Here is an 18,283-nt window from a genome sequence, read left to right on the forward strand (position 1 = left end):
TAATTTATATGTAGGGTTTGGGTTGTAATTATAATACATTAAAATTCGAACGGGTGTAGTTTTTTTACAATTGTTATAAATATTTAGAGGATAAAAATACTTATAAATAAAATTTATTTAAAAATAAATGATTGTCGACTATAATAATTAATTAATCTAAGTTTAGACTTTCTGACCACTAGAAATTATCTTTCGATCTTTGGTAAGCAATAATTGGATGGATTAGTTATTAATAACGAGTGTAAGATAACTTTGAAAACAATCTTGGAATCATTAAAATCTCAAATCAAAGTCGATATATTTATAATGTTGTCAAATTAATTTTGAAGGTCAATGAACCGCTACAAAGTCCATCACGAATATCACGATAACGAATACTAGAATTTTGACCTCCACGTGAGGGTTCAAGGTTCGAATCCCCTTCGAATTAAAAAATTAATTATCACTTATTTTAACGAAGAAAAACATCGTGAGAATACCTACGAGTATATACTACTTACTTGTCCGTAATAAAATATTTTGATTTTTTTGATGTGAAACATCTATAGCCGCACGTAAAACCGATTTCTGGCGTGGCGACGCATGCCGTGGCGACGCGTCGCCACGCTATACGATGGTATATATATACAGTCTATATGCAGTAGTGTGTACGATGTGGCGACGCGTCGCCATGCGCAAAAATCGTAATATTTTATTTTATCATTATGACATATTTAGTTCCTATCACAATATGTTCTTTTCTGCATATTACTTTTACAAAATAATGTCGATGTTTCACATCTGCCAGGCGTCCCGTGACGGCTCACATTGTTTTTTATTACTGTGGCGTGTATGACCTAAAACTCAATTCTAAGAGAATATTGGAGCCCAGTAGTGGGATAGTAATGGCTAATAATAAACTAACCACAAGTTAAAGTTTTGAAAAATACTTATTAAAAAAAACTCATCAAAATTCTCAAGGTCACAGGAATTTTGTTTTTCCAAAAGCACTCGCATAGTCGCAGTTGGCGAAAAACGGTCAGCTGGTCTCTCAAATTAGTCTGTTGAAAGATACAGGTACCCCCGGTACCCCTGTTTCAAATTTTTTTCGTCCTTCGCCTATGCTGAGGTAATTTGGTTAGGGGGTCCGGATCCTCTCTTATATTTACTACCCCATTATTAAACACAAAGAGAATATTACATCAAATATCTAACGCTATACGAAGGATACATGTTTCTATTTCAATTTCCTTAAGGAAACAAGTTTACCTCGAACCATGTTAGCGTATGTTGTTTATTCAAACGTACATTATACACATTTACACATTTTTTGCTAGATAATATAATAAACTAATACAAAAACACCAATTTATAATATTAAGTCTTAATGTACGTCAATTACGTGAGATGATTTTGGAAATTTTTGACCCCTTTTTAAAATGTGAGATTAAACTTCACTCCCTCTTTCCCCCATTTTCAAGTGAGATAATTCAAAATTACTATTAAGTGTAAGCACTATGTGAGCAGAAACATATGTTATTTAATTTAACTTAATTATTTCGTAATTTAACTGTTTGTTGTGGAAAAACTATGTGACATTTGGAAAAAAAAACGTTATTTTCAGTCCAAATGATGCTACTGCTGCCCATGGAGATCTGTAATTAACCCCAGATAAGATTAGCTTACTATCTGAGATCTCCCACAAATGCCTCTAAGCTGGAATCCCTCGGATAAGTATGTCATTCTTACCACCGTTTAAACCAGAACACAGCAGCGCTTAACACTGCTGTTATTATGCAGAAATAGGTGTATCGGTGGTGCCGCCGGAGTTGAACCACAGGGTTCTACTACCTTCAATACTAATACTAACATACTGTACTAAACTTACCATAAGTTAAAAATATAGTATTTATTACAATAAACTCACATACAGACTTATGTTTTATTTATACATTTTGTTGTTTAGATAAATGGAGCGACGGAGGAAGAGCTCACTTACGCGGATATAGGGCAGGAGGCGATGAATCTAGCCGTCTCGCTCGTTCGTATGGGTGTTAGAAAGGGAGACCCAGTGGCAATATGTTCGGAGAACAGACGAGAGTTTTGGAGTACTGTTATTGGGATTGCATGCGCTGGCGCAGTTGTAACTACTATCAATTTAGGGTATACTAGAGGTAAGACTTTATATAGGTTGGTAAAACCCTTAATCTTAAAAAGGTGGTAGAACCCTTCGTGGTTCGACTCCGGCGGCACCACCGCTACACCTATTTCTGCATAATAACAGCAGTGTTAAGCGCTGTGTTATGGTTTGAAGGGTGTGGTAAGGGCGACCATTTTCCGAGGCGTTCTAACTTAGTCTTCAGGAATAGCAATGCATCCAACCTCAGATAGGCATCTAGCCTTATCTAGGGTTAATTACAGATGTCCTTGGGCGATAGCCACTTACATCAGGTGGACTGCATGCTCGTTTGCTCAATCTATATTAAAAATATGAAACCCATATGCTTACGAACTTTCTAAAAAGAAAGGTGTGCGAGATCTATCGCATCAATTCGCACTTGGCCATTATAGTGGACTATGGCCTAACACCACCCTCAGCAGTGGGACAAATATGACATCAACGATGACTGTTGAAGTAATGTAAAAATTAAATTAATTATGACTTGTTTCATTGAAGGAAAAATACTGAGGAAATGCTGTTGGGCATGACATGACACGTTTATTGTAGTTTAAATGGTGGTAGAACACTTATATGAGGCGTTCTATTAGACTTCAGGTGTAGCAACGCATCTGTAGGACGCTAGTGGGAGAAGCGAAAACTGCTCCCCCAGGGTAGAGCCCGTTGGGCATCGCGCTTGGAGGGCTCCGGTTGTGTTCCGTCGGAGATCCCGGAGTTCTCCAACAAGCGCTGAGGACGACCACCGGGGGGTTTTAGTGCGGTCAAAATCCCACATAACCCGGCGTCGCTCCTACGTCGTCGGGTACCTTTTGAAGGTTTCCCCCACGAGAAGAAAAAAAAATAAAAACATAAAGGACGCTGGTCCTATCTAGAGTTGATTATAGATTTCCAGGAGCGGTACAAGTCTCTTACCATTAGGTATACTGCATGATTATTTGCTACTGTCATGTTACAATAGCTTCATCTCTTTGAAGGTCTACCACCTTCAAAATAAGTGTGTAAATAGTATAATTGTGGAAAGAGTGTGGGGCGCTTTTCGAAAACTGATAAATGGAGCACCCCACGCTTTTTTCACAATTATACTATTTACTGTTTCTTAATTAATTTATTCCTAGATTGAAATTTATTTTCTACTTTTTAGTTGATTTTATTATAAAAAAATAATAACAAAATTAATAAAAAAATAACAATATAAACGTGTTTTTTAGTTTTTTGAACTATATTTATTTGAAGTCAGTTAAAAATACACATTGATCAATCATAACAAGTTTAATTTCAAAAACAAATGACGCCATTTTGTATTACTCCGTTTATTAAAGCAAATACTACAAAGAAAATAATCTCTACCATTGTACTATTCAACGTATTATTGCAAATATTATCTTTGTACAATATATATGTCTGATACGAGGCTGGGAGTATAAAGATATGTTGATTTACTGTCCTAATCAGTTGTTAACCACGAATTGTGTAATGTGATGCGTCGTAAGATAAGTACCTAATACAATTATAAGTTAAGTACGTTTTATTATAAAGAAAACTTCTTTGCAACAGTCAATAGAAGGTGGTAGAACCGTAAGTGGTTCGACTCCGGCGGCACCACCGCCACACCTATTTCTACCTAATAACAGCAGTGTTAAGCGCTGCTGTGTTCCGCTTTGAAAGGTCTGGGAGTGTTATTTTGAGGTGTTCGAACTTAGTTTTCAGGGATTTTTTTTGATTGGGGGAAACCTTCAAAAGGTACCAGGGGTCGTGGGAGCGACGCAGGGTTATGTGAGATTCTAACCGCACTAAAACCCTCCCGGTGGCGGTCGTCGGGGCTGCGTAGAGGGCTCCGGGATCTCTAAAGGAACGAAACCGGAGCCCTCTTAGCGCGTTGCCCCGTCGGGCTCCGCCCAGGTGAGCTTGGCGCTCACCACACCGTCTGATACGTACGACGGTATGAGACCACACATACCGCCGTCCTTCCCGGGGCCGCTGGCTGGGCGGTTCGAGCTCCATATGCTATATATATGCTGCCATTACTTTTTCGTTAATATTTTTAAGCAGTGCTGTATTTCGGTTTTTAGTAATTATTAATATTTATTTACAGACGAACTAAAACACGTGATGAGCATAGCGAAACCGAAATACATCTTCTGCTCACCACTCGCCTTCCAAGCACACTCGAAAACACTTCACTCTTTTGACTACTTGAAGCAAATCATTCTGTACGGCGACGAGAAGCACCGTAATACACTCCTATATAATGATATAGCGATTGCATCAAATCAAATTAAAGATAGGGAAGGGAAAATAACGGAAAACGTGCAGTTTGAGCAGTTTCAACCAGTTGATGTGGCTGGAGATGATACACTGTTGGTTCTATACTCGTCGGGGACGACTGGTCTACCGAAGGGAGTGATGTTGTCTCAGTTGAGCGTTTTGACGGCTTGCACGTAAGTTTTCATTAAATACTTGTGTTCACATTCACATGATTGAATGTGGTAGAACTCTTTGTGGTTCGACTCCGGCTATGACAAAATCTCCGGTCGCCGGAATCAAACTATCACTGAAATACGTAAGTCTTTTTTTTTATAACAGAGGAGTAGCAGACGAGCATGCAGTCCACCTGATGGTAAGTGGCTACTGCCGCCCATGGACATCTATATTCTGTAATCAACCCCAGATAAGATTAGATATTCCTACCTGAGGTCGGCCACAGATGCGCCGCTACCCTTGAGAACTAAGCTGGAAGGGCTCGTAAAAGTATGTCTCTCTTACCATACCCTACAAGCTTCGATCACTAATAAGAACTTCAAGCCAAAAAACTGCGCTTAACACAGCTGTTATTAGGAAGAAATATGTGTGACGGTGGTGGAGTCGGATGAGTGAGATGGTCGGAGTCGAACCATAAAGGGTCGTACCACCTTCAAAGTTTATTATAATGTAGTTGCAGTACCATCACTAACACTACCTTTACTTTCATGTCTGATTAAGTTCCTGATTTTGATTTCTAGGCCAAACATACCAGCAATGATCCTGAAACCCTTGACCATCACCCCCTGGTTCCACACCCTGGGCCTCATCAGCACGCTGGCCAGCTTCGCAAGAGGAGTTACAGCTGTCTTCCTACCGAAATTTGAAGTTGAATTGTATTTGAAGACTATTGAGAAGTATCAGGTATGCCTTTTTTGTAAGCAGAATATAGTCTCTATCTAAAAGTTTAATGTATTGTGGACAGACTTGCCTATTGTGTTTTGGTTTATAACAAAATTCCTGAGGAGGCAATTCGTAACTAATATAATTAATGCGAATTTGAATTTGTTTGTTATACTTTTACGCCTTAACTAGAAAACAGATCGTTATGAAAATTTGTACATATAAAACCCCTGAGGGTTCCGTTTAGGATAAAAGCCCGGGATAAACGAAAATTCTATCTCCTCAGAGTAGAACATAGGGTACCATTTATCCCGAACAAAGTTAACAGTTCCGGATAAGATAGATAAAACATCTCACGACGATAGAAGATAATCTGTAATCAAGCCCAGATAGGATTAGATTCATAACTGAGATTAACCGCAGTACGTTACTATCCCTGAGGAGGGCTACACCTCAGATAAATATGACTCCCGTACCACATCCTTCAAACCAGAACAAGCAGCGCTTAACACTGCTGTTATTAGGCAGAAACAGGTGTGACGGTGGTGTCGTAGGAGTTGAACCACAGGTCACTACCACCTTCAAACTTCTATTACTCACACATTCAACTAGAGATTTAAAAGTTTCAGTACAAAGTTCGTCTAAAATTCTAGTATTTCCTTCTCAGGTAAGCCAACTAGTGGTGGTACCACCTGTTCTCGTGGCTTTATGCAAGTCCCAGCATAATTATGACGTGAGTTCTGTGGAGCTGATATATTCTGGTGCCGCGCCTCTGTATCGAGACACTGTTGAAGCTGTTATGAAACGGTAAGGATACCTTTATGTAGTTATTGAACTAATAGTCGTACAAGTGGATCGAGCAGGAATATCAGAATTTAGCTTTGATTCTAATATGTCTCGCGATATGCCACGAGGCATAAAATTTCTGAATGGACACAACTGGACGCCTCCAAGCGCGATGCCTCTATTGGGTTCTGCTCTTGGAAGCATTTTTTTCCATTTTATATTATTTCGTATTTCTTATTATTATTATTATTATTTTGTATAGTTGTACCGCCTTCAATTTTTCTGCACATCCCTAAGGTTGACTGGGAGAAAATGCTATTTAGCATTAAGTCCGCCTTTTGTACCACACTGTTTTTAACATGGTCAATAAAGCGTAAATAAATAAATAATATACGCTCATACCCCCAAATCTGGTGTTTCACCACTCCACTCTTGCCGCCCGCAACTCCGGAAGCCCCCTTTAGTCGCCTCTTACGACAGGCAGGGGCTCTTACGACTGTAGCCCTATTCTAGTTCCGGAACTACAGGGACATCATGGCGACCCTGCCAGGATTCGAACCTGGAAACTTCTAAAAACTTGTTATTTTCTGATTCCAGGTTCCCAAACGTGCATATAGTGTTGCAAGGATACGGATTGACTGAATGTACGTTAGCAGTCACTTTATGTTTCAATCCAGATAAAATTGGCAGCGTTGGGACTGTCACTTCCAACACCGTTATAAAGGTATTTTTTTAGTCTATCGCCATCAAATCATCTTTTGTTTTGCTTAGTTATTCACCAACCTGGACGAACGTGTGTGGTAGAGAATGTTTCTAGCATTAAGTCCGTTTGTACCAATTTCATGAATTCATTCAAAATCATCACACAATAGGCTTTTAAATAAATAAATAAATTTAACGAAACTGACTGAGACTTTATTGGAAAAATAAAAGGTGGTAGACCAGTGAGGTATCACTGCTACACATATTTCTAGCGTTGAACAAACGGTTCTTGCGTTTCAATGAAAGGGTGTGGATGCCAGCTAATTCACATATGATATATAAGGCGACAATCTTAGCCCTCAAGAAAGGCAAAGCATCTGAGAACGGCTTCAGGTAGAACTTGAGATGTTCTATATGGAGTTGGTGGCTGACACTTACGATTTTACGATTTCTATGTGACACTTACGATCAGGTAGGCTGTTTGCTAATTGCTTGAAAAAAACTTTTCGATTAATTCTTCGTTATATATGTCTAATTCTTTGTTATATATGATAATGTCTTTGATACCAAAAGGCCTTTAACTTATCACATCCTTGAAAATGTAATCCCTTTAATTATTCCAGATAGTCAATCCCGAAACCAGAGAAGTACTAGGACCTAATCAAGAAGGAGAGATTTGCGTAAAGGGAGTCATGATAATGAAGGGCTATATAGGGAAGGACAAGAAGGACGACTTTGATGAGGAAGGGTTCTTCAGAACTGGTGATATTGGATACTATGATGAGGACCAATACTTCTATATTGTTGATAGGCTTAAAGAGCTGATTAAATATAAAGGGAACCAGGTAAGATAATTGTTTTTGGTAGTAAGTATTATTATCTGTCATAAGAATAATAATGTTAATTTATAAGTTAACCATGACTTTAATTTTAACTTTAGTTCTTAACTTCCGTTATTAATATAAGTATCCAAGTTTAATTAAATATCGAAATTTAACAATTTCTCGTAAGCAGAAATTGTCAAATTCGATCTTTAATTTTGGATTTCTACTTTAAAACAATGTTTTCCAGGTAGCACCAGCAGAAATCGAAGCGTTACTCCTAAAACACGAAGGTGTGAGGGATGCTGGGGTGGTGGGGCTGGATCATCTTGAAGCTGGGGAGGTGCCTCTCGCCTTCGTGGTACCACAACCAGGCGTGAAATTGACAGAGAATGAGATCAAGGATTTCGTAGCGGCGAGGGTACGTTGATCTAAATATATATAACTCAAAGGTGACTGACTGACATAGTGATCTATCAACGCACAGCCCAAACCACTGGACGGATCGGGCTGAAATTTGGCGTGCAGGTAGATGTTATGACGTAGGCATCCGCTAAGAAAGGATTTTGATCAATTCTACTCCCAAGGGGATAAAATAGCGAATGAAAATATTACTTCGTAACGGGAGCGAAACCGCGGGTAAAAAGCTCGTTTGATATATATTTGGAAATTGTTCATTTGGTGCAAGGAAAAAAGGAAGAGAGGGTTTCTTATAAGATTGGAGTAGCTAACGAGCATGCAATCCCTCTGATCGTAAACGTCAATGCCGATTATGGACATTTGTTGCCAGTTTTAGTTGAAGCCGATTTTGAGGACTAACTCTCGTTATTCATTATCATTCCATCTTATATATAATTTATTGTAACACTAACAGAAAAATAAGGTACAAAAGGGGAAACGTAATGCCTGAGGAATGCAGAAAAATTGCGGCAGCTGTTAAAATACATAAACATTATAATACTTTGCAAATACATGCACAGCCAATCTAAATTATAATAATAATATATAAATATGTAAATACCTACAATGTGTGAATGTAACCTACAAAATATCGAAATTAAACAATTTTTGCATACTAAAAATAGTCATGTTTCGATCTTCCGACGCAAAAATTGCATAAGTTAATTGAACGTACGAGTATACTCGCCTCATTTTTATGTCAACCAGCATCCATAACCATCCACAGAAATAGAACATCACGTTAGAAAAAGAAGCGGGTAGCTTCCCTGTCAAACCCTACTGGTTCTATCTTACCAATAATATAATGCTTTATTTCAGTTGTCAAATCCTAAACACCTTCGTGGGGGAGTGAGGTTTATTGACGAAATACCAAAGAATCCATCAGGAAAAATACTGAGGAAGGATCTTCGAAAACTTGTAAAGGGTGGACGAAGCAAACTTTAAAATATTTAAATTAGTTAAGTTGTTTGTGGGGGTTGTAAACAGGCTATATAAATAGTTTGAAATGGAACTGGAGATTGGCTTAGCAATCTTGTAGAATCTTGCGGAAATATTACTGTGTTATAGTCTAACACTGCAACTTATTTGATTTGATCTAATACTCCTTATTAATAATCAATATATCCAATATTTTGCTTACTTACCAAAGATCGACGATTAATCATTTCTGTCTACCTGATTCTGATCTTTGTTAGAGGCAGAAATTGTATAGACTGATTTTAATAACAAGCGTAAGTATGTATATTAAAGTTGACAGTACTCTTAGTATGAGTTTTTACGTTTTTACAAAAATGACTGTTTTTGGTATTTGTTTACGTTTTTGCCCATACATTTCCAATCAGCGCCCCTAGCGGATTGTATGAGAACTGATTGGAAGAGTATGGGAAATACGTAAACAAAGACAGTCATTTTTGTCAAAACGTAAAAACATACTAAGGGTACAGTATAACTCTGCAAGATGGCTCAATATAACTAAGAATTGCCACGAAAATTGCCCGCTTATAATCTCTCAATAGCAATGTTGCCAGTGTTTTGGATCAAAAATGCTGCTAATAATAAATAAATTATATTTTAAATTTACGTGCAAGTATTGGACTGTGATGGTTTTATATTAAATTGTTTTGAATAAAATTGTGTTTTCAATTGTTTTCTTCTCGTTTTACTTATTTCTTACGAATTAGCTTGAAATGGTGGCAATCCTGTCTTACTTGACTGTGGAAGGTAATGTATTTCAAGCGTATTAATGTAAATCTCATTGAAATGAAATATATTTATTTTGTATAGGCCAACGGCGGCACTTACAAATTGTCAGTTACAATATTTTTCTTAAATTACGACCGAACGCGACCTCTACTGAGAATATGCGGTAAGAAACTCAGTGGGTTTGTCTTTTTTTAATAATAATTACTCTCTTTTGCTCTTTTTTTTAAATGCCATCATTTTTATTTTTATTGGCGACTACAGCCAACACGGCTTAACGGATTTCAAGATATGAGACACGAGGTGATGTTTTCTTTATTATGTGATTTTAACATATGAGAGGTCTCAAAGGAGTGAAATATTAAGCATTTTTTTTTTGGTTTTTATAATAATTTTCTAGTATGTAACATGTGAGGTTTCCTTGAATTCATCTTAATTATGGAAGTGATAGACTATATTTATAAGTAGACTTCAAATATTTTTTGTATTTTTTCTTGGCATTGGGCAATTAATATTAATTAAAGAAATTTATTTATTTATTCGGTGAATTAGTTGTCATCAATCCAATTAATTAGGAAACATATTATTATTAAATCTATTTTTTTTAACACGCCGAGGCCGTAGTCGCCAAGATCAATTTCTGTATCAATTACAAAATGACTATGTTCGAAGCCGTTATGTAAACATTTCTCCAAACTTGTCTTATACAATTTTCGTCACTTGCGCGCCGCCTCTCAGGCTAAGCGGCTTTCCCTTTTGCATACTCAAAATTTGTAAAGACTGTATAGCTGAGTGTTTTAGTGAATTTTCGGTTAGTCTAAAATAAACTTAAGTGAAAACTCAAAACTTCTAAAGACTGCTAAGTGTTTTTAGTGACTTTTCGATTAGTCTAAAATAAACTTAAGTGAAAAACTCAACATTTCTAAAGATTGTTAAATGTTATTTAGTGACTTTTCGGTTAGTCTACACTAAACTTAAGTGAAATTTTGTGTCAAAAAATAATTATTGAGTACAATTAAATTCCGGTTTAAGGAATAAATTCGGTCAAAAATAAATAAATAAAATTCTCCTGACTAAACTTATATTTTCTTAATTTGAAATTAAGTGAAATTAAAACTCTGTTATAAATAAAAATAAAAAGTGATTATAAAGTTTAAGTGAAACTAACTAACTTTTCATAAACTCTAAAATGAACTTACTAAAATCGTAAATTAGCTTTCTCAAGTGATTTAAATTTTAAATCTAAATTTTAAACAGTGTAACTACCAAAAATCTGATCTCAATAATTTTAAGATAAAAGGTCTTAATAGAACTTTAGTGAAGAATAAAACAAAATTTGACTCATATTCTAAAGTGGCTAATTTATAATTACATCGAGGTTTTTATATTTTCAATGCATACTAAGCAATTTAAATAGTATTTACCGAAAATTTTTAAGAAAACTACAAGTGGTTTTTAAATTTATATAAGAAAGCATTTATTCAATGAAAAATTGAATAATGAATACTAGAATAATCTTCTACTTGAAGGTAGTAATTGTAGTATGTTTGCTTCAAGAAATAAAAATAACAAAATGTGATTACTTCGACGACAATGAATCTATAAACGAAAATTTGTATGATTCTAAAAATATAATACATGAAAATGGAAATTCAGGTCTTTTGAGACTAATAAAAGAAAGTAAATTTGACAAAGACATAGTCAAACACATAGGGTTAGAATCAGACGCGGTAAATAATTATGAAGACATAACTATTTTGGATGAAAATGGTGAACTAAAGAACTTAAAGTACAAATCTGCGTACATCCCAGTAAAGTTACAACAAGTGAAAAATGGTTTAACTAAAGTGAGTGACACTAACAGTGGAGTGGGACAGAGTGTGTTAGAAGGAGATGGGTATAAAGTGGAGACTAATACGCAGAAATCGAAATTCTTCGACGAACTGGATGGGTGTAAGTATCTATTTATATGTAACTAATAAGATCAATAGGTTTATGTCCTTGTGTGGTACTCCGAAGTGCGTTAAAGCACCAGCGGTCACCCATCCAACAGCAGACCAGGGTGTTATCTTTGTTGATTGCTATCAAATGCGCTTTTCTTACATCTAAAATACACCTTCAATTTCAACTAAATCACAAACATTGTAGGTGATAGCGTCTTTTCGCCATATAGCCATAGTTATTTCTGCCTTAGAAAACCTAACGAAGAACCTAAGAAAGACATACTTTTCTGACGTAATCCAACATAGCATAACATAGGGGTAGCATTGTAGCAATGCATCTGTGATCTACTTCAAGAACGACACTAACCTTATCTGGGGTTGATTATAAATGTCCATGGTCGCCAGTAGAAAGAAAGAAAGAAAGAAGATGGAATGTATGATCGTTTGCTACTCCTACATCCTAAAACCCTGCCCGACATCAAGCAAGATACTAATCTTATCTGGGGTTGATTATAAATATACATGGGCGGTAATACTCACTAACCGGTGGACTGCATGCTCGTTTGCCACTCCTACATCATAAAAAACCCTGACATTCGAACCCGAGACCTTGCTAACATCAAGCCATCTCAATCAACGATAATTATATTTCATCACGATAATATCTCATAACCTGTAACCATAATCCGTTTTGTAATCCGACGTGGTGAAAGTGGCATCCGGTTACTCTGTTAGGTAATAGTTTGATCTCGGTTAATGAAGGTTCTTTAGAAAGGACATTAATAAGTAATAATTTATGACCTTTATGTAACACGAATTTATGACCGGTCGATATTCCATTATGACCACGATTCTGATCCGGTAGTAATAAGAAAATATTGTAACTGACAATTTGTACCTACGCAGGCCTATACCAAAACTCAAAATTAAAAAGATCAAAAAATATTTATTGCAGTCTACAAAATGGGTTGTAATACATATTTTTTTCTCTTTTTACGACCCGCGTGGCGGAGCGATCTTCATACCAATCTGACGCGGAGAGGGTTCCGGGTTCGATCCCCAGTCAGACAGATATCTATGATGAATTTAGTTGTCTGTTTCTGGGTCTGGATGTTTGTGTATTTGGCTGTGTATGTGTCCATGGCACCCACAACTTAGGAAATCTACAAAAACACAAATAAGTATATTTCATATCCTTTAAAAAATCTTATATTTTCCATAACTTTATCATGGGGCTTCCGCCATATTAGATTTTTTGCCTGCCTCATAACGCGTCTCTCAAAATTTTTAATAATATAGGAGTAGCAAACGAGCATGCATTCCACCTGATCGTAAGTGGCTACTGTCGTATGGACATCTGTAATCAACTCCGGATAAGATTAGATTCCTACCTGAGGTCGGCCATAGATGCGCCGGAAACTCGGAAAAGTATATCTCCCTTACCACACAGTTCAAACCAGAACACAGCAGCGCTTACCACTTTTCTTATTAGGCAGGAATAGGTGTGGCGGTGGTGGAGTCGAACCACAAAGGGTTCTATTAGGTAAATACAGGTTGGTTCTACTTTTCTATTTTAATAATGGTATATGGATAAATAAAATTAAATATATATTTCCGTAATTTCGAAACCATAGCAGTTTCATTATAATTGCTTATTTAAATGATACTATGACATGAAAACTTAAGATTTGCTATATTGAATTACATGCCGTTTTGAAATACTAAAACAGGTTAATGGTTTTATCAAAATTACTTCATTTTGGTGCCTAAATACCAAGTAAAATGTTTGGTTTCGGGTTTACTTGTGGGAAGAAATTTGACAAATTCTTGTATGAAATAATTATCAAATGTCGATCTTTTTGTTACGTAAAACATTGGATAGATTGATTATTAATAACAGGCATGAAACGATCCGTGCACAGAAATGTACGACTTATAAATAAACTCTAGATAGAGCCACGTACGTAACTATTTATTTATGTAGAGTCGACTCTACATTTTAAAAACCACGATAAGATTACCGTTGAAAACTAAAGTAAATCGATTACGAAGAAATATGCAAATTCAGATCAGACTAATCTTAAAACCTAGATCGAGAATCGCGTTCTAAATTTAAAAATTAAAAAGTAAAACTAGAGACAGCTTTCCAGCCGCTCTCGCGCCTCTCTCTGGCGCCGATTGACAGGTTTTCGCAACTGTTTATCTAGAGTTCGAAATTTATTTTATTATTTATTTATTTTTACTAATGATAGAGTCTTTTAGAATCATTAATATTTGGGAAGTGCGAACTGTTTATGTAGATTTAGAATTTGATTTCTTGTCTTTTCTACTAATGATAGAGTCTATTAGAATTATTAATGTTTCGAAAGTGCTTCCTTTTATTGGTCTATAGGTTTCGCAATCAATATAGATTTTTTATCAGTTTTTTTTAATATATTTTTTATTGTAATAGGAACTAAAATATGAGATATAAAAAACAATGTGTTGATCCGACTTCCAAAAATAAGGAGGTTTTCAATCAGCTGATATGACAAAAATACTAAAAATACTATGGTGTAATAATATATATTTTGATATCAGTATAGAACTCTACATGTACAAGTTCGGCTCACACTTGACTTATTACTCTTTATAAATAATATAGTTTAAGCTAAATAAATATAGTTTAAGATGCAAAAAAAGTTTTAAAAACATAACGTATAAAATAATAATAAAAACGCAATACATTGAAAATAATAAAACAGGAAGTAAATATCATTCTAGTCGCTTTCGCTGCACCGCTCTCTGACGTCTATTAGCAGGGGTTCAAAACATTTCAGTTTTAAGTTCGTAATATTTAATTTATTTTATTGCTTCTTAAATTTCGCAATTTACTTCTTTTGAACTCATGGCTCTAAACCGGTAGGTTAGTAGAAGTTTATGTTTGCACAAAGCTGAAGTGTACAATTAAATAAATTTTATTATGGTTTTAAAAACATTTTAGAAAATCCTACCCATCTCATATTTTTTAAGTAATAGTTAAGCGTACTAAATATTATTTTTCATTAGCTTTAAACGACGGTGTTAAGGGACAGTGAAGTAGTCAGAGTCTGTTTAATATTTTTAAAAGTATATGTATTCTACTTCAATCAAGACTGGTCCATTAAATAATCAACCCGAGTATTTCAGATTTCCTTATTTAATTGACTTATTAGGAGAAATATAAGTACAGCAGTTTCTGAAGTAAGTCAAAAGTCAGTTAAAAAGTCCTTTTATTTCTGACATTTTGATCTCTCTAGGGACTCAAATACATGAATAAAGATTTTGAATTAATTTTAATTCTATATTCATTTATCAGTATGGATGATACTTATAAAATATACCTTTAAAATATACTTATATATCACTCCAATCCATTACACAATAGCAAAGTAAAATGCACATATGTATCGTCCGTGCCAAATATATGAAACATTTTCATTGAAAGTAAAATGTTGCGTACCTCTCACTTCTCGGTGATCGTCTTGTCATATGAGACTTAACAGTGCCGTGTTATTCATAAAAACAGACGCACGTTTTGTAGACAAACAATACTATATAAAAACAATAAAAAACAATTTAAAAAAAAATGCCCAAAATGGCAAAGATGAAAATATTTATAACTATTTCAAACGTGTTCAAGTTTTATTAATCGGTTTTTAAGTTGTGTTTTTTAGTAAGTTCGATCGTTTTTTGTTTTTGTTTTTTTTTTGTTTGTTTTTCTTTTGTGGTAAGTGTTGTATTAAAAATTAAATAATATTAAGAAGTGTAAGTTTAAAACAATAGTGTACACAAATATACAATAAAAATAATTGAAACAAATATATCATTAAGATTTTTAATAGAAACATCATGATAAATTGTTAAAATATGCGTAATATTAAAACATCTAAATTATTATAGTATAAAAAAATAATAATAATAGCAATAATGATAAATAAACAAATACTGCAAAAAATAAACACTGCAAATCAAATTTTACATTATACAATAAAAAAAAATATAAATATTAAATCTGTGCAAAAAAAATACCGCGCGACAATATTTTTTCTCTTGTGTTATTATTTTTTTAATTGTTAAAATTCTTGTTTGTGTCTAATAAGTTACAGTTAAGTTAGAGTTACTTTGTTGATTTATTATTTTTTTCCTTTGCATCACTACGACAATTTGAGATTGAAGGTTGTTGTTGGACACACAAAATTTGAGAGGGCAAAATTTACTTAGTACTCATAATTTAGTGTATTAAGCAACTGCTTAGTCGCTTAGAAGACAACGTAGCCTACGTGCTTCATATACCATATGACGTACCATATGACGATTTAGTTTGAAATTGGTGGTTAGCCTAAGTGTTATTCAAATAATTGGCCAAATGCGATTCCAACTCGAGTATGGAGGTTTCCGTAACATCTAATTTTCATATATATTTTTAGTATTTGTTATTACAGTCATAGAAGTAAAGGCATTAAAAAACTTTGAAATGTCTACCTATAACAATCAATATATTCAATAGAAAAGGCGAAAAATGATGAAAAATAGCGGTTTCTTGTATGGCGACCACCATTTATTTTCAATAATTTTTACTTTTAGTATCTGTTGTTGTTATAGCGGCTACCGTTATACATACTCTGGAAAATTGTCAAGTGTCTATCTATTACGGTTCAAGAGATAGAGCCCTGTGACAGACGGACAGACAGAGACTTAATTAAAGGTGGTAGAACCCTGTGGTTCGACTCCGCCACACCTATGTGTTCCGTTTTGAAGTGTGTGGTAATGGAGACAGACTTTTCCGAGGCGTTCCAGCTTAGTCCTCAGGTGCAGCGGCGCATCTGTGACCGACCTCAGGTAGGAATATCTATTCCTATCTGGAGTTGATTACAGATGTCCATGGGCGGCAGTAGCCACTTACCATCAGGTGAACTGCATGCTCGTCTGCTACTACTATATTATAAAAAAAACTTAGTAGTAGGGTTCCGTTTTTACCATTTGGGTACCGATCCCTAAATAAGTAGCTTTATTTCAAGTATTGTTTTTTGATTGGGTTCAAAAATAAGTAGATAATGAGTCACATACTTTGTGTAAAGAATTTGTCTTATCTAAAGTTATCTACCACACGACCACAGTACAAATCTATATTGTACTGTGACACTACTTGTGTTAATGTTTATTGGTCAGTTATTTTTAGTCGACGTTAAAAAAGAAGGAAGTTTTTAATTCTGCCGATTTATTTGCTTATACTTTATGATACATTTTTTTCTTGCCCGTGTTTGTTTACATTATTTTAACTTTGATAAATAATTTAAGATGGTCTTATTATTAGCTGGTAGATACATAGAACAGAACAGAAAAAACAGTATTTTTTAAATTTGTTCGAGTATTATAAAATACTTTGATTGTGGTAGAGCTCTTTGTGTGGCTTAAAAGGTATCATCAACACCTATTTCTGCCCAATAGCAGTGTTAAACGCTGCTGCATTCTAGATTAAAGGGTGTTGTAAGACATACATATCCGAGGTTTTCCAACTTAATTCTCAGGGGTAGCAACGCATCTGTGGTTATCCTCAGATAGTACTTGTAATCTTATCTGGGGTTGACTACTGATCTGCGCGGCAGTAGCTACTTACCATCAGTTGAACTACATACTCGTTTATTACCTCTATATTATAAAAAAAAAAAACAAATAAATTAAACTGTTTTTACGAGTAAGTAGCGGTGCATGTGTATTCAGAAAATAAAACTAAACCAAAAAATTAAGAACATTCGTGGAACAAAAATTAGGGACGCGTATTAAAGTATTCAAACTTTCTTAACCGTGTCCCATATCGTGTCACACGTGTCACGACACGAGAAACAGAACGTGACATTATCATTCATACCGTTCTTTCGTAAGAAATTGCGAAAAATGGCATTCTGCGCACCGGATGTAGGAAACAATGGGATATGGAGATTTGTAACATGTTACGGTGTGCGGTGAAATCTGTATGTAGGCTTACTGGCATATCTTTTAGAATTAGCTAGCTCGGTGGCACATTTATACATTTGCCGCCAATAGGCCCATTAATTTTTTTGCCGCCCCTTTTGCCGCCGCCGAATTCTATAACTTGACACTCTAGTTCAAAGCTTTTAATTTCAGATACGATGACGAGCTTATACAAATAATTAATTGCAAAAAATGTGAAGAAAATAGTCTCTGTTTGTTTGCGAACAGAAAAATAGCCCAAGTTAATTTTGCCCAAGTAAATCTGTCACCATTGGGTCCAGCCTACTCAGCCTATTGATATGATAAATCCGCCACTAGGCTAACTTAAAATGTTAATTAATCTTGAAAGATGGTAATTATTGTATTGGTATGGATGATGATTCGTTCAGGAATCACGACCACTTTTGTTTTTGCTTTATAACAACAGTAACAACAGCGACACTGTTTTTTTGCTTTGGTGGGTGTGGTAAGCGAGAGAAAATTACATGAGGCGATCCAACTTAGTCCACAAGGTAGCATAACATTTGTTGCCGACCTCGGATAGGAGTTCAACCATTTCTAGGGTAGATTTCATATGT

The 18,283-nt window shown here is 35.1% G+C and overlaps 1 protein-coding gene across 3 annotated transcripts in view; it reads left to right on the forward strand.

Annotated features, from left to right (window-relative positions):
- The window catches only part of LOC140748562 (anionic trypsin), a 42,502-nt gene that overhangs the window by 270 nt on the left and 23,949 nt on the right, over positions 1-18,283 (forward strand). For 2 of the 3 annotated variants that reach the window (XM_073081376.1, XM_073081377.1), the window contains exon 1: positions 11,229-11,721. In XM_073081376.1, coding sequence (XP_072937477.1) covers positions 11,268-11,721 — 454 coding nt within the window. In that variant the 5' untranslated portion in view covers positions 11,229-11,267. Of the gene's footprint in view, positions 1-1,945; positions 2,154-4,250; positions 4,597-5,157; positions 5,321-5,966; positions 6,107-6,682; positions 6,810-7,410; positions 7,633-7,858; positions 8,030-8,886; positions 9,002-11,228; positions 11,722-18,283 lie in introns of those variants that run through there. The other variant, XM_073081379.1, reaches the window with a different exon arrangement.

The sequence above is a fragment of the Epargyreus clarus genome, unplaced genomic scaffold (genome assembly GCF_041222505.1).
Source record: "Epargyreus clarus isolate Ecla_fem2 unplaced genomic scaffold, WU_Ecla_fem_2.2 ptg000016l, whole genome shotgun sequence".
NCBI classification, from domain to species: Eukaryota; Metazoa; Arthropoda; class Insecta; order Lepidoptera; family Hesperiidae; genus Epargyreus; species Epargyreus clarus.